General features: G+C 39.1%; 1 protein-coding gene across 1 annotated transcript in view; it reads left to right on the forward strand.

Annotated features, from left to right (window-relative positions):
• Positions 1-3,628: 3,628 nt before the first annotated feature.
• Positions 3,629-24,661, forward strand: part of LOC139451533 (uncharacterized) — a 44,860-nt gene continuing 23,827 nt past the window's right edge. The window contains exons 1-2 of the mRNA XM_071232965.1: positions 3,629-3,713; positions 14,849-14,916. Of these exons, the coding sequence (XP_071089066.1) occupies positions 14,911-14,916 (6 nt within the window). The 5' untranslated portion in view covers positions 3,629-3,713; positions 14,849-14,910. The remainder of the gene's footprint in view (positions 3,714-14,848; positions 14,917-24,661) is intronic.

Genomic DNA, 24,661 nt, shown 5'->3' on the forward strand with positions numbered 1-24,661 from the left:
AAGTATAACTATGCAATTCGTTCTGACTGGAGTTGTTACATTGTTTATTTGATTTTTTTCAGGATTTTTCACCTGACGAAGTAAACAAGGCTGTACAGAAAGTGTCCAAAAAACATTCACCATGTCTGATGGTGTTCGTGAATAATGATGCAATATTGTCAACCTCTCTTCTTGTCCATCATTCAGAAAGTCAGTGCTCCATCGGCTGGCAGTGTACCATATTGCTTGGATATCCAATCCAAGACAGTAGTCTCAGATTATTGGCCTCTAACAGCAATTGGTTTTGGGTGAAGTGAAGTAACCTGTTCACTGAACAGAATGTGCAGTTTCCTGACATTTGGAGTAATTTGTGACCAGTGGAACAGGAGCTGTAAAGCACACTGCATTCAGTGTCATAAGACATCCGACTTAGATTTACTGACAGCTTTAGTTTTCTATTACTTGTTCATTATTGTGTGTTTTAATAGTTCTGCTTTTCAGGGGGTAAAGTATAACTATGTAATACACAATTCCTATTGTCACAATAATGATGCTTTTCCGACAGTTAATTTTCTTTGTGAATGAGGGAGCTTGTTTCCAGGTATGTCATCATCGTGTTTATAGTAGTCTTTATTACATAAGATGATATAGTTATGCTAATAAGAATAAACCGTTTTACTTACTTTACTTCTACTTTGTGTTGTCAGCAGTTAGTCTGATTATATTATTCCTAATTTCACTATTGCAAACCTTTGCTTTACACGTGATCGGTTTTCCAGTATTTCTTTACACTACTTTATAGCCTTTACAGGTATTGTTTACAGCAACGGGTATAGATACTAATCCGAATTGTGATAACATCTCTCTTTCTGTGTAGTAGAGTGAGGTGAGGTGAACTCGGGTTTAACGTCGCGTCCAAGATTATTGCACTTATATAGCGACGTGCATGCTCATGTGTGTGTGTGGCTGCTTCTACTAGTCCGGACTGATGCCGATTTATAGTGCTAGCTCACTGAGATACCATGCCGCAGTTTTACATGAATACCCCACTCAGACACAGTATACTGCCTCCGAGCCAACCAGTCCTTGTTTTAGCCCCTTAATGCCGAGCGCCAGACAGGGTAACAACAAGTACCATCTTTTAACGTCTTTTGGTATGACGCGGCCGGGGATCGAACCCCGGACCTTCCGCTCTCCGGGCGGACGCTCTACCATTAGACCTCGGACGCGGTCCCTGTAGTTGAGTGCAGTACATGGAGATCAGATGTACACACGTTTGCATCTACTTTGACAGTACTTGTTCACTTGTGTTTAATCGCCGGATGTTTGATTCCTAAACACAATTAGCAATGTATACACATTTTTGCGTTTAAAAGGGTGATACATTGGTTAATCAACGTTAGGTGATTACACTGTAAACATCAGTACTGTTTAGAAACTAAACTATTGTATATAACATAAACATTGTTTAGATAATAAACACAAAGCGGTGTTTAAAGAGGTGAGCAAATAAGCGTGTATCCTCTTTTTTTTAGAGTGCACCTGATGATGACATTTTTGCGGTGGTGAACTTCACTCCACCAGGTGGTAGCCTTCTATTCATGCGTGATCCAGCAGTCCAGCAACGTTGGCATAAGCGTGTGGAACTCGGGGAGGTATCATGCTGAAAAAATAATAAACAACCAACACCGTCACGTACCTACACCGAAACGTCGCTCTTAATTGTAATTTTGTGCCACAAACAACATGAAATGTATTACATTGCAGGAAGTTTTATTACATACAGATATTTACATAAACATTTGGCACAACATGGGGGCTGCCTCGGTTGCATAAGAGACCCTGGGGTCATGGAGACCCGGGTAAGATGACAATGTCCTGGGCTCTTATGGACCCGGACTGTGTAGCTGTGAGAGGGATATGCCGGTCCTGGGGTCCGATGACCCGGACGATCCCTAGAGTTAAGCTAGTACTGGTCGTGCTGACCGGACAGTACCGAAATAGCGTAAGTTCTTTGGGGGCCACAAGCCTTCCATGCTCTGAGTATGGAGTGGCTTATGACGCCGAGGCAGGAGATAAGGTATATATATATAGGCGCCTGATAAACAGCCATGGAATGGATGCCAATACATGAGTACTAGCGAATGCACAAGAAACCACGTTCATAATGCTCATGAATACAGTAGGCCATGAAAGACAGGAGGAGCTAAGGGGTGGCTGGAGGGTAACGCAGTTGAGTGGCTTGCGACAATGTAGAAAGTAGCCTCGTTGGGGGCTGCAGGGTTAATAAAGGTAAACACTGTGACGTCATGTCCGTCTTACTGGGCATGCGCAGACTGTTTAGAAGTGCATTGTGGGATGTAATTACTGTAACATGATCCAGACAGCATGAAAGGCACATTCGGGTGACAGAGTTAAGAAATCGTGTTGAATATAAACGTAATGAGGTGATTGACCTGTAATAGGTATATTAAATATGAACGCGTAAGTACTGTTGTTGTTGCACAAACTAAAATATCCAATTACCATAAAGAAGTTGTTCATCCATGAATCCTTTTCCTTACCGCCAATGCAGTTCATTAGGGTTTTCTTTAAAAATATATATATATTTTCTAAATATGTTTTATTTAAAGTCAGTAGACATAAATGGACATATATGTGAGGTATATAAGTGTAGCAATTCATAGTATCTTAACACATGATCAGATATGGGTGTGTGTGTACATACATACATATATATATATATTGGATTACTGATAAATTATATTAACTAGGCTGATAATTCCTTCCATTTTCTGTCGAATTTATTCATATTTCTATTTTCAATTGCGATAGTAATTTTTTACTATTTAACATCTTTCAATATTTTTATGAAGAAAGGAAAACATCAGTTCATTAGTTTTAGGACCAGACCTTTCATCCACCACACATGAGCACGAGCCAAGTTTGTTTGTTTGCTGTTTAACACAATCACAATCAGCAATATCACAGCTGTATGACGGCGGTCTGTCAATAATCTAGTCTAGGCCAGACAATCCAGTGATTGACTTCATGTGTATCGATCGACGCAACAAGGATAAGACATGTATCAACCAAGTCAGCGATCCTGACCACCCGATCCCGTTAGTCGCTCTCTTATGACAAGCATAGTCGCCTTTCACGGCAAGCATCATTCGTCACCTCTCGCCCTTTTCCGTAACCTTCGAGATGGCTTGTCCCGGAATAACACGAGTTGGTCACGAATGGGCAAGCATGGGTTGCTGAAGACCTATTCCGACCGGGATCTTCACGGGTTCCACAGGCAGTGAAGCACACGCGAACATGACCCAGTAATGAAATCAGTACTTCCTTGTTCACGCTACAATGAACCGTTTACAATAGAGCATTCAGCACCCAAACCTACCCAAACCTCCATACTAGCATTTAGAGAATAGTCCCTCAATATAGAGTTGGGACAAATACGTCCTATTAATCAGTCCAATAGAGAGGATTTAAATTATTCATCAATCAGATCTCTCTGTCTGACATACAGGTGAGCTATTTTTGTTTACACTATAGCATTATTCAATGTGACTCAAGCTAGCCATGTCATGAATACGGATCTGGTTATAAAGGGGTGTGATTGTAACTCTCGTTCACCGGCTGAGATCGTGTATTCATTGCGGGCGAGGATAGCGGTGTAGGCGGTGACTGACTAATACAAATGGATCGTCGTTGAGAAGTGATATTTTGAGGTACAATTACTATTTTCAACACCTACATTTGGTATTAATGTGTATAATTTTCCCGTGTGTTTTGGCCGAAAATGTGTTGTCTATAGACATTTAATCTTAGATGTGTCAGTATTGCACAGTGTTAACATCTATATCCTTTCTTCTTTTGTTGTTCTCAGAATAATATCATGCCCCCTGAATGTTCTTCATGAAAGTTACTTATGCATTAATTTAAATCGTTAATTAATTTTGTGAGTACATGTCAGAAGATGACACACAGTCAAACATGTCCAGGTAAAAAGTTGATCTTTAATGGTTATGAAATATTGGGCCAGTGTCGTTTTGTCGTTCTCGACATACCCGTCGACCGGGGCAATGAAATATAGGACAGATGGCCAAACCTCCCCCTGTATTACCTGATCCCATTCTTCAGTATTCGTCACGTCCTTTACAAAGACATAGGCGACAAGCGGGATCGAGTGTTCTGGCTTGTTTATTCAGTCTAGGCATATTCATTACACTACACGAAGTAAATGATTTTTTCACCCAAGAGGGGAGCATGTTATTGCATATGATAAATACACTCGGATGGTGTACCCGTGAAGGTCTTCAGCAACACATGCTTGTCGTAAGAGGCGACTACCGAGACTCGGTTGATGCATGTCATCGTTTCCCAATTGAGTAGACCGATATGATACACAAGATTGTCTGGTCCAGACTCGATTATTTACAGACTGCCGTCATATACCTGGAATATTGATTAGTGCGACGGTAAACAACAAACAAACAAAAGACACAAAGGCGGAGTTCAGCAGTGCAGATACCCCGAACCTAGGGCTATATTTTATTGCTTTTGACATGAACATATATTGACATTAAATTACTGGCAATAACACTCCTGTATGAGTACGAGGACCAACGTTCAACGTTATGCGCATACTCGTATTATTAACCCCTTTTATGTCAGAATCACATATATACTGCACATAGAACCATTTAATAACGTCTAACGCATTTATTGATTTCGATAGCAGCTTTAATGTTAAGTTAGGGACAGACCATTTGATAATTTAGGGGGTGGGGAATTTTATCGAAAGAAATAATTTGTCCCAGAAAATTCTTGAAAATTATAATTATGCTTCAGACTTTTGAAAGAATAGAATAGATTGTCTGCCACAAAAACTAAATTGTTGAAAGGTGTGTTCGTACAAAAATGTTCAAACTCATAGTTTTAATTGAAAAAAATATATCTGCTTTTGTGGATACAGCTGAACTCATTTATAAGTCTCCATACAAAATTCCAGGCTCTATGTAATGCATACGATGTTTCCAGTATTATGCGCAGTAATAAATGCCCATATGTTACTTTGGATTTTGGTTCTAGTTTAGATGCTGGTGCTGGTGTTGGGGTGTGGGTGTGGGTGTGGGTGTGGGTGTTCGGTTGGTGTGGATGTGGGTGTGACGTTATCCCCACCCCAACCCCCACACACATTCCACCACACCTCATGCTAAAACATGAAATGTACACTCTTAGAATATTTCTGTGGTGGTTTCTGCCTAAAGGAATTACCACACATATTTTGCATGAAGTAGTACATCAACTCTGTAGTTTGTGGACTATAATTGTACATGTTATTATACCGCCAATGACTGAGGAAGAAATACTTTTCTATAAATATTATATTCCTCAGTGATGCGTCCACCAATAACAGGTGGTTATTATGCTATATAGCCTCTGAGTGACCAATCAAAAACACTTGCCAAATACATGTTAGAAATAGCGATGTAAGATTCAACATGTTATCAATACCAGTAATCATAACTGGACAGCGAATCGTGGCGCCTTAGACGACTGGGCCACCCGTGTCCCCGATACACGTCTTTGATTGAGAGGCATTCAGAAGTTGGATGTAAACATTACAAAGAGTTTAATCATGGATAACAGCTTCTTTATTATACGTACACAACGTTTCAGACCTAGGGGGAGGGGGCTGTGTGTGTGTGTGTGTGTGCGTGTGTGCGTGCGTGCGTGCGTGCGTGCGTGCGTGATTCGATGGGGGGGGGGGGGGGGATGTGTATGCTTCTTGGAGCTTATCCATATTACTACCCCACCGGGGTTGCTAACCATATCCGGGCACACAGCAAGCACTCGTTAGTTTTCACTCGCTAGAAAACCATCAATCAGTGAAGGTTAGACAGGTTTCGGTGTTAAAGCATGCGCTCTATTCAAAATGTTCAACTCTGTTGATAACATTTTGTTTAAGGCAAGGCACTCCTCCTCGACTCTTTGTTTTATGTTTTGGAGCTCGGCTAGTTTATCCGACATAAACAGGTATTCAGATGGTTTTTTATTTTAAATAAAATATAATGAACGAACTGTTCATATGCTTGTCGTATGTAATTGATGTCAATAAAACGGGGGCTTGACTATTTTGTACTGTAACCGGGGCAACGTTTCGACTATTTTAACGCGGGAACCTTGCTGTTAGGATGGTGCACGCTACGATTGGTTGCATTGTCTAATACCCCCGTGAAGATCCGGGTTAGTCGTGGTCTTCAGCAACTCATGCTTGTCGTAAGAGGCGACTAAGGGGATCGGGTGGTCAGGATTGTTGATGCATGTCATCGAATCCCAGTTGCGTAGTTAGAGGCTCATGCCAATCACTGGATTGTCTGGTCCAGTTTCAATTATTTACAGACCGACGTCATAAAACTGTTTTATTGCTGAGTGCAGCGTAAACAAGCATAGTTAATGCATCAAGCAAAAAGCGAGCCTGAACACCCGATCCCGTTAGTCGCCTCTTACGACAAGCATGGGTTGCTGAAGACCTATTCTAACCCGGATCTTCACGGGTCTACTCCACAACTGCTACCTAGACATTGTAACTATGAAAATCAATAAATCAATTGAATTAACATTTTCAGCATGTTTGGGGTCATGTGGTTGTTAATGTATTTCTTACCCCAGTCTTTATTTAACCAATATATTGATACAATTACCACGGACTACTTTTTACAAACTGTTGCAGGAATGAGAGATGGTTAACTAGGCGTAATCAAATTTAAGAACAGTTCTTTCAATTTTCAATACATGTATTCAATGAATCTGGATCGGTAAACAAGCCAAAAGCCTTGCGTTAATACCTCTTCAGTACAAGTTAAATTCATAAAGACATTATGTACGATAATACATATGCTGATAAACGAAATACTAATTTTTGTACCAAAGCCAAATCTAATGAAATATTTTCGAAAGGGTATGCTTTGACAGTGGACCCGTGAAGATTCCGGGGTAGAATAGGTCTTCAGCAACCCATGCTTGCCGTAAAAGGCGACTATGCTTGTCGTAAATGGCGACTAACGGGATCGGGTGGTCAGGCTTGCTGACTTGGTTGATGCATGTCATTGTATCCCAATTGCGTGGATCGATGATCATGATATCAATCACTGGATTGTCTGGTCCAGACTCGATTATTTACAGACCGCCGTCATATAGCTGGAATATTGCCGAATGCGGCGTTAAATAACAAATAAACAAACAAACAAAAACAAACTTTGACAGTGCATGTTACCTTTTCCTATTTTTCTGTAAGACTCGTAGACAATTATATTTTTCTTAGAATATGTGTGCATGTCTTCTAAACATGTAAACGTTAAAATGGCCAAACAAATCACACCGCAAAAATAGCACTTTGTAAATATCCTCTTTGTATGTATGCTTCTTTGGATGATGTTCAAGCTTGCCTATCCGGTAAGCTGTCACCTGTTAATTTCACTGTCCCAGTTGTGGAAGCTCACATCTACCAGGACGAGGGATACGTGCATTTTATCACAAACTATGACCTCATAATGATAGTGAATTGGCGCAAGTAGACCGCCCGCATAGGGACCCCGGAACCAGCTTACAATGTTACCTCGAGTGTACCGAAGGTGCACAAGCTTCAGGCCAGCGTATGTACTATAGAGAGTTCCGCGAACGGGCTATGGCTGTGAGGAGCTTGTTACGTTGTTAATTTCCTCACAACGATTATTCCCTCCGCGTAGCTCTCTTATACTATCGCGATGTTATTAACTGGTTCCATATTGTTGGTATAGTAGCTTAGCGCGATTACGAGTTTAGGTAGACAGGAACCCAGTCTAGCAATGGTTACCGAGAGTGTAGCGAAGATGTCACGCGCTGGGAAGGAGCGTTGTCAAACTCCTTCCCAGCGCGTGACACCTTCGACGGGCTTATCGCTGCGAGGAGTTTGGGGCGTTGTGGTCAAAGGGAAACCACTCTCACTTTCTCTAATATATGAACTGCCCTTCACACTATATAAAAGACCGCGGCCATTGCCATAACGTGTAATGCATCACGTTGCTAGTGTTTCGGCTGAAATATGAAAAAGGTATGCTTCGCATGACATTTGTATGGGATGGTTGTTATGCTACCATCTGTTATCGACTAGCTGTTCGTCATTGGTTATGATCTGTAAATGTGACGTGTCCTCTCGGGTCTGCTGTTCCTGTTTTGAAAGCGCAAATGGAAACTATGCACTTGCATTATACCGGACACCTATCCGCCATGTTTGTTTGATGCTACTCATAAAGCCGCGCGCGACAGCATCACGATTTGAAAAATAGATCGATAGAACTCAAAAGAAGCAGAAAAAATGACTTGCATTTTTATGGTTTAATATGATTAAACCTTAAAATTGAATATCAAAGCGATGCACGAATGTTGAAAATTGGACATCAACATCGAAAAAGTACTCGAAAATAGAAGTTCCACAATGGGGTGCAACATACATCGGAGTCACATTTCAGCGAACACATTGTTTTGTATCTACTTTGATAATTAAACATTACTTTTACTACGAAAGCATTTAATTCCAGCTGTTGAGAGGGGGTCTAGCCCCCCAAAACCCCTGTTATTTTAGCGATTCAACAACAATGGCGTCTGAAAAACCTAGAAACCGCAACAAAGGAATGAACTCGTGCACATCCCATTCCAAAATGGCGGATGGTGTCCGGTAATAGCCTAATGCATTCTTGCCGTGGAAACCAGTTTTGTATAGTTGACCCATAATGCCACGCTTCCTACAACATATAACGTCTATTATCCGCCTTCTTTTCTGTCGAAATCTCCGAAGACTGATTCAACCCTGTCTTAATTTCTGCCCTTAACTTAAAGATAACCCAGCTCAGAGAAAGGTCTTAGCTACAGATGGGTACGCGACATTCGTTAACATCTGCCATCATATCGATTACCACCAGACATTTCGTTATTACATGTGTAGGCAAATGAAATTTACGTGTTTTGCATGTATAATATTTATGGTTTATAAAGACTTTCCATAGAAAAAACAAATTAGAATGTTAATAATGCCATACCATAGCGGCCGTCGTCCGTCAGTCGTCCGTACGTCAACAATTTATTCAACGTCTTCTTCTGAACCACTAATTGGAAATTAACGGTAATTGGATAATTTGACTGGAAGCATCCCTAGGTGGGGGGGATTCAAAATTGTACAAATGGCGGGGCCAAACGGGTAATTTGGCTATATTGCTTTAAACGACTTCTTCTCTGGAACTAAGAGATAGATATAATTAAATAATTCGTAAATCGTTTGTGACTAACGTGCACCTGGCGAAATGTAGATATCACCGTTCTGTATATCAAACGACACAACAAACAATTCCAAGAGCAAGACAATTTTTCTACAAATGTGTGCCTATATTTTAACAAAAAATATTATCCATTTTGTTAAAGTAATATATTCAGTTATAGTTTTAAAATAAAATGAAACTGCTATTCACTAACCTAGCTGTTTATATGAAATTACAACATTGACTGTTACACTCTAAAGAAATACGTACCGTATTTCCTCTATTAGACGCCCGGGCTCCTATTTATTTCGAACAAGCCTTTGACCCGGCGTCAATTATAGGCTCGGCTTCTATCAATACCCCGGAAGAGAAAGGGAGTCCTCATTATGTAATTTAGGTCCCCAAAAGGGATAATTAATTGTATCAATTGATCGACCCGGCTTCTATTTTTTGCACTGAACCCGGCTTCTATTAGAGTCCGGCGTCTAATAGAGGAAATACGGTTCATGTGGCACTTACATAGAGGATTCATCACGAGTGTTTTTTAATATGGGAAATATCAACCGAGTCTTAGTTAATCGGTATTTGCCGAGCCTTTGGCGAGGCAAATACCGATTAACGGGACGAGGTTGATATTTCCCATATTAAAAAACACGAGTGATGAATTCTATTTATCATTTTCACATTTTTGCTTCCCAATTAAGGAATAATTGCATTAAACATTAACATCAGCAACTTGTGGAAATCTTACTTATAGATCGTGCGTAGTGATACATGTTTTCCATATCCGTGTAAACCAAAATAAACAACCTCTTAACTCCTTTATGGCATAATCCTTCGCTGAGAAAAAAAGTTCCTCGGATTATTTTAAACAAAATACTTGAACAGACTTTTACAGAATAATTGAAATAATGTCTCCAACATCAAAGGTATCCATGTTGTTTGTAAACACCTACTCACGTGCACTGGCGAAAAAAGTCCCACTTCCGGTTATCTAATTTGCATATCTAATTTGCATACTTATGTCATTGGGGTATGACATACATGTTTTTATGTCATAAGCTTATGTCATGGATAAATGCTTTAGTTAAATGATAAATATCATTATCTAACACCTGTCTAAGGAAAGAAATATCGAATACGACGCTATAAACTATCAATTTCTTATGTAAACAATGTTTAAACAAACAGTAAATTATCAAAGGTTCATACATGTTGTGGCCTATATCTACGTATATCATGCTGAACATCAATAAATATCCATAGTGAAATTACATTGTGTGAAAAAAATGACCTACTTTTACAAAATGGCGTTTTCACTGACAACAGTACGCGGGATTTTACGTGGGGACTTTCGCTGATTCAGGGATCGTGTATACATAAATGTGAAATGTAAGTAATGAAAAACATTCTGACAATCTATGTACTGTTATTTGTTGTTACAAGTTTAATTGAAACCAAGAGAAATAGTCAGAACTTCCGATAACTAACGTAGTCGCTGTGCGTGATTTTGCGTCAGTAATGGCGTCACGCAGAACGGAAAACTTTGACAATTTCTGTTTAATTTATCAAATCATTGCAATGTATCTTTCTTTAATTACCTTATTCTTCCTACGATTTTCTTCCCATGTATATTCTGAAAACGTTGAGCCAATATATGCAACAAATAGACGAATGGATAGCTCAAAATAGGAGAAAATGCTACACAGTGTAAAATCTGAATTTTGCTTTGTTTACATTCCAAACAAGTGCAGTTTTCCGACCTCAGCGTTCGTTTTCACACCTAATTTATTTTGTTTAATTCCATTTAGACACTTTGTATTGGTGACAAAGACCATTTGTCATTTGATTCTAAAATATATGAGGAATTCAAGGACGTTCAGTCATTTATTTACCTCAAAAAGAAAATATCGCGAGTTAAAAGTACCTTATGAATTTGTACCTAAGAAAATAAGACAAGAGATCTATAATTATATTTATGTTTACGTGTAGATGAACAGAACACATAATAAAATATTTCATCAAGTTCATAATATTATGATTATGACTGTGATCCTTGAAATTGATTGTTTAGTTTCGAGAGAAAATTGACGTCTTGTCACCGAAGAAGAGGCCAGTTAAGTTGGTTTAAACCTAAGTTAGAATGTATTGTTTTGATAGGAAAATGATATTATGTTGAATTAATGTATATCTTTGAAATAATTCTAGGTAGATCTACAAAATCACATACCCATTTTGGTACCCAATCACTAGAAATTTTGGGTACAAAAGTCACCACTGTACATTTCAACTGGTTTTCAATGGGATAAAAAAAAATTCGTCTGAAAGATTCCTTTTCTCATTTTAAGACAAGAATTTGTTTTACATAACAAAACAGGCAGATCTACACGGATCACGTTTTGTCCTAAAAATATATAAAAACTTGAAAAATATGGACACCTCTGAAATGAGTGCTTATAAAGTTATAATTCTACCTAACTTGTCACATGGTTTGACTTAGGTCTATCTAAGAAAAGTTCTTATGAAAATCTTTTTTTTAATTTTTTTATGACACCGACATTTCTGGCACTTAGACAAAGAGTATTCAAGGAAAGACAGATATGTTTTTGAATGAAAATATGACTTTCCTTTATAATTCTTTTTTCATGATGACAGGGGAACTTTAATCCACACCAGCTGAGGAAGTTCTGATACTGTGATTGCAAACAAAGGAAAAACAGGTTGGAAGCAGTACCTGTATGAATAAAATAGACCACATAAGGTGAACAAAAGTAATGGATTGGCTGACTGGAAAAATACATCTGACAAGGGTAAACGTGTACACAGGCACGTTTCTTTTTATTCCAACCAGAAAACTTAGATAGCATTTTCTTAGAAACATGTCAAACTTACCAGCTTATGTGCCTCCATGGTTCTTGTGATTCAACAAACAAAAATGTCATGTACTGCTACATGTACTGTTACTGTAATTAATGTATCATATTCCTATTAAATCATATTTCAGAATTGTTTTATTTGGAAACAATCCACTTAATGCACAAGATTAATGTCCATATGAGTTTAGTATGTATATGTTAAGGATCTGATTTATTCATTATTCACGGAATACTAAATTTAAAAATGATGACATCAGAGAGTTACTTATTCACATAGTTGATTTTCAGAGTGAAAGATAATAATTGTTGAAAAAATATGTTTAAACTAAAGATAATAATTGAAGTTTGATCAGTTACACTGTGCTGATGCAAAGACCAATATTTACTGTCCACACACAATCATTGTGGAAAAAAATACTATTAAATATAACTTAAAATTTTAAAACCTGTAAACAGCTGTAAATAATTAAACAATTACAAATCTATCATCAATACGCAATCATGGTGGTCTTCATATTTTTGGAATAAATTTAGATATCCATCGTGAAACTGTTCTAAAATCATGCTAGAATCTATGAATGTATTCCCGAATGGAAAACTATCCCAAATGTAATGTGGAACTAACACCGAAAATATGTACGTAGCATTTTATTGCTTATATATACCCTATCATATTCAGCAACGCGGAAATGTTATTTTGAAACACGTTTTGTCAAGCCCATTTTCGCGCACCTGTTGAAGAGGGTGATCTTGCTGATCGACGATATACATAGACGTATTACGTGGGATACACTTGTTGTAGTGAAACTTATATCGTCAAAGTCACATTTTTATTTCATGTTAGTGGTGATTAATGATACTGTGTATCGACTTATGTTATAGCTGTATGTGATAGGCGAACTATTTCAAAATTTACTACAATTGTTTTGTTACGAAAGATTATCAGCAGTCAACCCCTGTCTGTGCCATCACATCCGGTGACCTTTGCACTTATTGAAATAGTGCTGTCAGAATTCACGATCTTTATTTTCGCTTTTCTCTCGTCATATTAATCGGAATATGAGGAATAAAAGATTCTTCGATTGAGAAGATCGTCAACTTTCGCCAAGTTATATTTATTAAGGCAATGTAAACTCTGTTGATATTAAAATAGCAATAAGTTATGCGGAGGTCGGGCGAAGCGCGCCATGTTTTATTTTAGGACGTCTGCTAGCATCATGACACGGGTTGTTTATTTTTGTATATCGTAAATATTCAACCAAAACGCTTGAAATAAGGTTTACTGAATATTCAAAAGTCATTAATTGTTTCCTGGAAATTTTATAACATGACACGTCAGATTAACCCGAATATTCGTATTTCTGCAACCGACATGATGACCTCGAAAATTAAGTTATTTTTCTGTTTAACGTTTAGATAATAAATTTACTGAAATGGTTCCTAATTTACCCCTGCGCTGTTATTTGCCGATAAAAAAACCCGAATTTTTATTCAATTAAAATTAAGATATCGGAGATATGATTATTGAAATCAATTTGCACAAATGTTACGATATTAAAAGGTTCTAAGCATGAAATGCAAACCACCTTTAATAACGCAATTCAGGTAAGTTCAAGAAAATTTCCAAATTTTGTGTTCGCTTTGGTCTTAACCTTGATATGATTGAAAACATCGGGATATTTTTATATAGTTCTGTGTAGTTTTCTATCAGGAATAAATGTGCCAAATATTTCTTCAATTGACCCTTGTTTAATGAGGCACCGACTGTTTGAAATCACCCACCCTCTTTAGAGCGCCTTATGCTAAAATAATCCAGCAGGCAGGGGTAAGAAGTGTGAAAATAATTCAGCAGGCTAAAGGTTAAACTGCTGGACGTATCACAGTGGGCCAGCACTATAAATTCGTCATCAGTGGACTGTTACAAGCAGCCACCCCCCCCACCCCCCACCCCCCACCCCCCACAGACACTTACACAAACACGTCGCTATATACATGCAAGTGCAATAATCTCCCACGCGACATAAGCCCCATTTCACCTCTTCGAGAACTGTTACAGGTGATGTCAAAGGAGAGTTCTAAAAAAGTTAATTTACACCACACCTGGGCATAAAACAGTCCATTGACTCCGAGCATATGGGACAACTATCGTATACGTTATCCATAAGGATTGAATTAGACAGACCCAGTGGCAGGAGATTTTCAGTTATTCATTATGCATGTGCAATTAATCAACTCTCCTACTACCTCGCATGCATATTCCATTGGAAGGAAATTACCAACACCAAAAGCATTGTGTTCATCTGGTGTTACCAAGACAACACCCGTGGAAGCTGATGACACATACTATAAAGCACTCTTGATATGCTCACTGTTTATGGCGACATCGACCGTCCATTGACTGTTACCTGTGAGCGAGAGGACAAGGCGACCACACAATAACGACCAATCAGTGTATGCTAACTGTAAGGTTGCTAGTTTTGAATATGTTTTGCTTGATTCATTCTCAAGGCAGCAGCGTCCGTCCTGCTCCGGATAACCCAAAAGGTGAGGTGTATCTTTACACACTAACAGTAAGGCTAAACTCTGTAAGGTGAATTTCAGGTTGTTTACCTTCATTGTGCACACGGTCCTTCGACGCCTTGTCTGTAGGCGGGTATCGACAGATATGGTCTAAATCTGCATTTGTTTCAGGTGATGGTGTCCTTTGTTGTTGACTTGCTGTGACAAGGAGGAAAGAAAACCAAGGCTTAAAAATGTCGGTAAGTAGAGAAATAATGATATACTCAACAGAGGATAGGGCACAAAATATTGAACAAATATGTTCATAATATATATAATATTTAAACACTTCGAGTTCTATTGTGTTGTGTTGGGGATCAATATTGAGATACCCTTGTGTGCGCGGAGCGTGGCTCCACTGTTCAATCTGTTTACTTAACCGCCAGGCAATGGAAAGTATACACTTATATTTGATGGCGATTAAAAATAAAACAAGCAAGATTTGGTTATTCGTTGATGATTTATTTGAAACGGATATCATAGCTGTGTTTTGGACCCTAAGTCTGCAGTGTTTCAGCGACAGTTTTCAGACATACATGAAGGTTGTAAATGTTTGATAGCATTTATAATTTTCAATGTGCAGATACCTATTAGATTGCTGGAGTCTTTTTCTTGCAACGGTTTATATGTTGGACAAAATATGTTCAGATAATTTATAAAATCTGTAAAACCATTTGAATTTCTTTGTTCAAATGTCGGGAGAGGTATCACTATTGAGAGACCCATGTGTGCAGAGAATTAGTGGCTCTCAACTCGTCATTGTGTTCAGTATCAGTGCTGATGATTTTAACACTTACTTCAACCTATGTTCATGATTGTAGGTGATATACTCCTTGCACAATATTTGTTCAATATTGAGTGCAACGGGATATTGCGAAATAAGTACTTGGTGAATTAAAGAATACCCACAAGTGGAACAGGTGCGTTGCTAGACACACCAGTCATGACAGACTAACTATAGTCACGCGAGAAAAATCGGGTGTTCTTTAACTTCTTTTAAGTAGTATATAACGTGTCGGAGATCACCGACTTCGACCAGTGTCCTTTTAGCACAGTTTATAAATAACAGAACATATATCTAGAAATAAAATCCAAAACACGGATTAACTTTAAATCTAGCGTCATTTTGGCAAACTTTATTTTCATATTTACATTATACGACATGCATATTAAATTTCAAGGCTATTTCAACTGAGTCGCTTTGACAGTTTCCTTATAGTTAGTTTGTGTAGGACGTCCTTGTTTACTAACTCAACATACACAGCTTTACTTGTTCAGACTACAGGATGTTATATGACTTATTCTTATCATTTATGGCAGCTGTTTACACATAAAATGGGCCATAAAGTTTACGACATATGTGTACAGTGAAACGACGCTGCGGTCAAAGCATGATACTATAATATGGGTAGCATTGAAACATACAGAATTCATTACTGGGGTATTTGTTGGTTGGGTTGGGTTGGGTTGGTTTGTTGTTAAACGCCGCACTCAGCAACATTCCAGCTATATGACGGCGGTATGTAAATAATCGAGTCTGGACCAGACAATCCAGTGATTGACATCATGAGCATCGATCCACGCAGTTGGGATAGGATGACATGCAACAACCAAGTCAGCGAGCCTGACCACCCGATCCCGTTAGTCGCCTTTTACGACAAGCATAGTCGCCTTTTACGGCAAGTATGGATTGCTGAAAACTTATTCTCTTTCGGATCTTCATGGGCCCGGGTATTTGTATAGGAATTCACAGGATCAAGTGGAATATTTAATTAGTTATATGCATTGCGGGAAATCATGGGTAATAAGAGCCCGCATGTTTGTCTGTTGATGTTTTTTGTTGTTTAACGCCGCACTCAGCGATAGTCCAGCTATGAGACGTCCCTCTGTAAATAATCGAGTCTAGACCAGACAGTCCAGTGATTGACTTTATGTGCATCGATCGACGCAACAAGGATAACACATGTATCAACCAAGTCAGCGATCCTGACCATCCGATCCCGTTAATCGCTCTCTTATGACAAGCATAGTCGCCTTTCACGGCAAGCATCATTCGTCACCACTCGCCCTTTTCCGTAACCTGCAAGATGGCTTGTCCCGGAATAACACGAGTTGGTCACGAATGGGCAAGCATGGGTTGCTGAAGACCTATTCCGACCGGGATCTTCACGGGTTCATTCATGAGCACTGCCCTTAGGATACAATGACAATCATCAATCAAGTCAGCGAGCCTGACCACCCGATCCCTTTAGTCACCTCTTACGACAATGCCCATGAAGATCCAGGTTAGAATAGGTCTTCAGCAACCCATGCTTGCCCTAAAAGGCGACCGGGTGGTCAGGCTTGCTGACTTGGCTAATGCATGTCATCGTATCCCAACTGCATAGATCGATGCTCGTGATATCAGTCACTGGACTGTCTGGTCCAGACTCGATTATTTACAGACCGCCGTCATATAGCTGGAATATTGCCGAATGCGGCGTTAAATAACAAATAAACAAACAAACAAAAACAAACTTTGACAGTGCATGTTACCTTTTCCTATTTTTCTGTAAGACTCGTAGACAATTATATTTTTCTTAGAATATGTGTGCATGTCTTCTAAACATGTAAACGTTAAAATGGCCAAACAAATCACACCGCATAAAGCTGTAATATTGCTGAGTGCGGCGTTAAACAACAAAGAAACAAACAAATCCTCTTTCGAAAAGCATAGTCACCTTTTACGATAAACATGGGTTGCTGAAAACTTCAATGCGATGGATAAATAGGTTAAAATAACGCAAGGAGAAGTATGTTGAGTGTTATTTGTCAAGAAAATTGAAATGTTCTAAGTCATTGGATATTCTTTCCGATATTTGATTAAACAAATTAAAAACACCACAAAGAAACATAGAGGCACACTCAAAATAATTCATGAATTTTTTTTATAAATGTAGTATTCCAACACTATGTGCAAATACACAATAAAAGTGGCGGTGTGTCAGTTGTTTACAATGTGCATGTATGTGCAAATAACTAGCATTCAAGGTGAGGTGAGGTGAAATGGGGTTTAACGTCGCGTCCAAGAGTATTGCACTTATATAGCGACGTGCATGCACGTGTATATGTGTTTGGCTGCTTGTACTAGTCCGGACTGATGCCGATTTATATTGAGATACCATGCCGCAGTTTAACTTGAATACCCTACTCAGACACAGTATACTGACTCCGAGCCGACCAGTCCTTGTTTTAGCCCCTAAATGCCGAGCGCCAGACAGGGTAACAACATGTACCATCTTTTAACGTCTTTCGGTATGACGCGGCTGGGGATCGAACCCCGTACCATCCGCTCTTCGGGCGGACGCTCTACCATTAGACCACGGAGGCGGTCAACTAGCATTCAAAGGATTGTTTCTCAGGCTTTCATATCCGGATCGGTGTATAACACAGAGGTAGATCGAAGCTCATGATGTCAGTAAATGGATCGTCTGGTCCAGCCACGATCATTTACAGACCGTGGTCATACGGCTGGAATATTGCTGAGTGCGCGTTAAACAATTAGCAGAACAATGATACAAAGGGTTGTGGTATCAGCTATCGTTGAGTCGCATGTTGTAGACAGCACAAACAAATGCATCCACAATTAGACCCGTTAAATGGATGCATTGTTAACTAAAAAATACACCTTAAATTTCATGGTAGAGGTTTGTTATAGAAAACAAAATATTCTTTGCGACTGTAAACATGAACAGCTTCTGAACCTTGTTTTATGCAAGGCGACCCTCACAAATAATTACAAGTCGACTATGCTTGTCGGTAGAGTCGACTAACGGGATCGGGTGGTCAGGCTCGCTGACTTGGTTGATGCATGTATCTCAATTGTATCTCAATTGCGTGGATCCATGTTCATGATATCGATCACTGGATTGTCTGGTCCAGACTCGATTATTTATGGACCGCGGTCATATAGCTGGAATATATTTCACTCACCTGGTCCCCATTGTAGGACTTGACTCGACCATTAGGTCGACTGTCGGATAGCGGCATTGTGTGATGCCTGGTCGTTTGATCTCCAAAGGACAAGACATGAAAAATACCCGCCTCCATGGACCGGCTTGAAATGTCATATTGAACACAATCTGTGAACTATTGGTATAAAAATTATCAGACAAACGGTTGACAAAAAGCAATCTTCGTTCTTTCACTTGAAGGTTTCTAGGATGCTAAGAATAGGGTTTAACGTACTTGTGGAAATAGAAATATATGAATGACCCTCACTTATATAAACCCTCGACTATGACCCTCTACTATATAAAGAAATACACGAAATGCTATGAGCGATTGCAGACCAAATCGTCACCCCTTCCAGTTGACAACAGCACGATTTATTTTGACTCTCAAGATTTGCGCGTGCAACTTCCGTTAGCACGTGCGTTGTGTCATTAGTTTAGTGAATCCGGAAGGCAGGAACACATGAAACTGACGTGAGTTTATTGAATTTTTCAATTTCAGTATTTACAGGTTAGATTTACTTAATCGGCATTGTAACGTTACTGTTTTCTAGATACATTGATGATCTGTCTGTGTTGTACATGCATACCCTGTACGTCGTGGACAACGATAGGGCAATGAACATGAGGCAGTGGGGTCGAGAAGTCCGTTATCGAGGGATAGCTTTTAGCTTCGTCATTAACATTATTTGGTACTAGATATGTCAGGGGCGAAACCAGGAAAAGAACTGCCCAATCGGTGGCACGCCTCACAAACACATGCAAAGGCAAGTCAATTGTTCACCTGAATAAAATATAGGATCATATGGTACAGTTTAAAATAAGAAATTGCATCGGACATCATTTGTATTGTTTAAGTGCAAACCATTTCAATACTTTTACATAAAATAGTGCAAACCATTTCAGTACTAATTATCACATTTATTTTACATTTCATTTATCTAAATACCTAAATGGTTCAATATGTTTCCAAGTGCACCGAAATTCTATGCCCTCTGTCTGTTTGATAGAAGAGAAGAAGAAGAAGAAAATTATTTTATTTACGTGTCACACACTGTACAACAATGACAATAAAAATACACAAATAGTGTGTACAGTGTCCGGCCATTGTGGCCTACGAGACACGCAGGACGTCACATACATATGAGTAAAAATGAGAAATTTCACAGTACATACATATACATAAAAATGAGTTATCACCAGTTATCACCAGTTGTCAGAACATTCTGATGCTAAAAAATAAAATTCATTGGACTAAGTTGGTAGAGACGACAGACACAGTTGTCTTCGCTGATACATGTGATGAAGAAGCGCGGCTAGGGGTCTAACCACCCTATTGTTCCGCATAAAGAACACGGTCTGATCGGCAGCGGACACCTGTATAAAGTTTGGAGTTGATTGAGAAGCTAAATTCCATAAACCATAGCGTAAATCTGTATAGAGAGAACATTCAGCAAAAAAGTGTATTTCATCCTAAACGGCATTGCAATTACAGAATTTACACATACGTTCAATAAACGGTGTTTTGGGGCGGGTGAATCTTCCCAATTCTATTTCTAATGGCAGTGAGCTGCAGCGAAACTTACTTAATATACTGCGCTGACATCTGTTCATCAATAAAATGACAGGGTTCTACTGATAAAGAATCTTTAAACAATCTGCATGTACGTAACCTGTTACCATTTACCTGGCCCGTACCGTTCCAGAGCCCATGTAACCAATCAGAATGGTCTAAGGATAACAGACATACTTTAGACAAGTTAAACTCTCCAGTAGAAATATTATTTAGATCATAAATTGGTAAATGTAAACTGACAAAGCAGTTGAAAACTGTATTATTCCAGGATCTTCGGAAATTTACTGACCATCTGCAAATAATACTCAGCATTCGGGATTGATCTGCAGCATGCAAACTACGCCAGAACCGAAGAATTTCAATTTTTTGTTTTGTAAATGAGGATGTCCAGCCCATTTCACCACGGACAGCCAAATTTGGAGTCTTTCTACCGACTGCTAAGAAAAATCTACACGCTCGGTTTTGGACAGCCTTTATACAGCTAAATTCCTTAGTTCCCCAAATTGCCGATCCATAAGATAACATAGGCTGGACCATATAATATATTAAATATAATTTAATATATTCAGCAAACATTCGGCGTATCCCCTCTTATCATAAGCCCCTCCGGGCAGGACCCTTAATCTCCAGCGCTATCTTTAAATTTCCATTAACACCTTCTTACATACACGTGGGACAATGACCTTGCCACACGTTACGTAATACCTCGCTCTACAAAACCCGACTGACATGGTCAGTCAGGGAGACAGCCGGGAGACAGCCAAAAGGTAAGTAACAGAACGGTTCTCCCACCCGGGAAGATTAGCCACTCGGTCTCGGTGTGCGTTCTGTCACGTTATTATCACATTATACCTTTTCGACTCATTTCAACCTGCATCAATAAACATAGCTGCTGTCGTCTAAACTTCACCCCTGAGTTTTGTCATCCGTCATCACCCTGAGCTACCATCCGAGGGCCGTAACTTACGCCCTTGGACAGTATCACTTACGCGTCAAATGTGGAAGATTTATTAATGTATTTTACATGTGTACCATAAAGCCTTTTTAAAGCTTAACTCGGGTAGAACTGAGTAATTATGCAGAAAATATTTGATCTTCAATTTTTGTCTAGGGACTTTCTTTCTAATGTATCACATCTCCATTCAACTATGATATATACCCAGGACGCATTCACCACTATAGTTTGGCATTGCCTAAAAGTCGGGCCGGGCCGGGCCAAGACGGGCCAAAGTGTTATTGACTAATTACCTCATTATCGGCGATCATACCTACATATTATTGATGCAACATACACATATGACATTAATGAACAATCACCAACCAAAAACGTGAAACATAATTAGGTATTTCGGAGTAAATCGTTTGAAATCCCGAAAGTGGAGCTGTGTGTAAGCGTCGCTTATCTAGGTAACATGTAAAAGAGCAATCGTTAAACGAAATAAGATTTGAAACGTATCAAATACTTCTAGCTATCGCGATACAAATTTCCATCTGTCGGCATAGCGTTTATATTTATAGGGCAGTACTATATCTATGTAAGAACCACTTAATAATGTCACTGTTCATCGTGTATAAAGCAGACACGTTGTTAAAGTAGACCTCTTCTCCCCATACTCTCAACAGTCTCACAAGTGTTCGGTCCGACTTGGCCCGGGGTGTCAAAATCAACTTAAACCTCACAGATGTAACATGAAATGGATTCACACCTATAGATTAGTATGATATCTACCTAAATATCTCTTTATAGTGTCCCAGATCGTGGTTTTTAAAGAAAACAAGGTGCTCAAAGTGAAGCCTTTTTCCCTCTACATTCTCAACATAGTCTCTACCAAAGTGTTTGGACTTCAATGCGATGGATAAATAGGTTAAAATAACGCAAGGAGAAGTATGTTGAGTGTTATTTGTCAAGAAAATTGAAATGTTCTAAGTCATTGGATATTCTTTCCGATATTTGATTAAACAAATTAAAAACCCCACAAAGAAACATAGAGGCACACTCAAAATAATTCATGAATTTTTTTTATAAATGTAGTATTCCAACACTATGTGCAAATACACAATAAAAGTGGCGGTGTGTCAGTTGTTTACAATGTGCATGTATGTGCAAATAACTAGCATTCAAGGTGAGGTGAGGTGAAATGGGGTTTAACGTCGCGTCCAAGAGTATTGCACTTATATAGCGACGTGCATGCACGTGTATATGTGTTTGGCTGCTTGTACTAGTCCGGACTGATGCCGATTTATATTGAGATACCATGCCGCAGTTTAACTTGAATACCCTACTCAGACACAGTATACTGACTCCGAGCCGACCAGTCCTTGTTTTAGCCCCTAAATGCCGAGCGCCAGACAGGGTAACAACATGTACCATCTTTTAACGTCTTTCGGTATGACGCGGCTGGGGATCGAACCCCGTACCATCCGCTCTTCGGGCGGACGCTCTACCATTAGACCACGGAGACGGTCAACTAGCATTCAAAGGATTGTTTCTCAGGCTTTCATATCCGGATCGGTGTATAACACAGAGGTAGATCGAAGCTCATGATGTCAGTAAATGGATCGTCTGGTCCAGCCACGATCATTTACAGACCGTGGTCATACGGCTGGAATATTGCTGAGTGCGCGTTAAACAATTAGCAGAACAATGATACAAAGGGTTGTGGTATCAGCTATCGTTGAGTCGCATGTTGTAGACAGCACAAACAAATGCATCCACAATTAGACCCGTTAAATGGATGCATTGTTAACTAAAAAATACACCTTAAATTTCATGGTAGAGGTTTGTTATAGAAAACAAAATATTCTTTGCGACTGTAAACATGAACAGCTTCTGAACCTTGTTTTATGCAAGGCGACCCTCACAAATAATTACAAGTCGACTATGCTTGTCGGTAGAGTCGACTAACGGGATCGGGTGGTCAGGCTCGCTGACTTGGTTGATGCATGTATCTCAATTGTATCTCAATTGCGTGGATCCATGTTCATGATATCGATCACTGGATTGTCTGGTCCAGACTCGATTATTTATGGACCGCGGTCATATAGCTGGAATATATTTCACTCACCTGGTCCCCATTGTAGGACTTGACTCGACCATTAGGTCGACTGTCGGATAGCGGCATTGTGTGATGCCTGGTCGTTTGATCTCCAAAGGACAAGACATGAAAAATACCCGCCTCCATGGACCGGCTTGAAATGTCATATTGAACACAATCTGTGAACTATTGGTATAAAAATTATCAGACAAACGGTTGACAAAAAGCAATCTTCGTTCTTTCACTTGAAGGTTTCTAGGATGCTAAGAATAGGGTTTAACGTACTTGTGGAAATAGAAATAAATGAATGACCCTCACTTATATAAACCCTCGACTATGACCCTCTACTATATAAAGAAATACACGAAATGCTATGAGCGATTGCAGACCAAATCGTCACCCCTTCCAGTTGACAACAGCACGATTTATTTTGACTCTCAAGATTTGCGCGTGCAACTTCCGTTAGCACGTGCGTTGTGTCATTAGTTTAGTGAATCCGGAAGGCAGGAACACATGAAACTGACGTGAGTTTATTGAATTTTTCAATTTCAGTATTTACAGGTTAGATTTACTTAATCGGCATTGTAACGTTACTGTTTTCTAGATACATTGATGATCTGTCTGTGTTGTACATGCATACCCTGTACGTCGTGGACAACGATAGGGCAATGAACATGAGGCAGTGGGGTCGAGAAGTCCGTTATCGAGGGATAGCTTTTAGCTTCGTCATTAACATTATTTGGTACTAGATATGTCAGGGGCGAAACCAGGAAAAGAACTGCCCAATCGGTGGCACGCCTCACAAACACATGCAAAGGCAAGTCAATTGTTCACCTGAATAAAATATAGGATCATATGGTACAGTTTAAAATAAGAAATTGCATCGGACATCATTTGTATTGTTTAAGTGCAAACCATTTCAATACTTTTACATAAAATAGTGCAAACCATTTCAGTACTAATTATCACATTTATTTTACATTTCATTTATCTAAATACCTAAATGGTTCAATATGTTTCCAAGTGCACCGAAATTCTATGCCCTCTGTCTGTTTGATAGAAGAGAAGAAGAAGAAGAAAATTATTTTATTTACGTGTCACACACTGTACAACAATGACAATAAAAATACACAAATAGTGTGTACAGTGTCCGGCCATTGTGGCCTACGAGACACGCAGGACGTCACATACATATGAGTAAAAATGAGAAATTTCACAGTACATACATATACATAAAAATGAGTTATCACCAGTTATCACCAGTTATCACCAGTTGTCAGAACATTCTGATGCTAAAAAATAAAATTCATTGGACTAAGTTGGTAGAGACGACAGACACAGT

The sequence above is a fragment of the Haliotis cracherodii genome, unplaced genomic scaffold (genome assembly GCF_022045235.1).
Source record: "Haliotis cracherodii isolate W230 unplaced genomic scaffold, xgHalCrac1.p SCAF_10, whole genome shotgun sequence".
Taxonomy (NCBI): Eukaryota; Metazoa; Mollusca; class Gastropoda; order Lepetellida; family Haliotidae; genus Haliotis; species Haliotis cracherodii.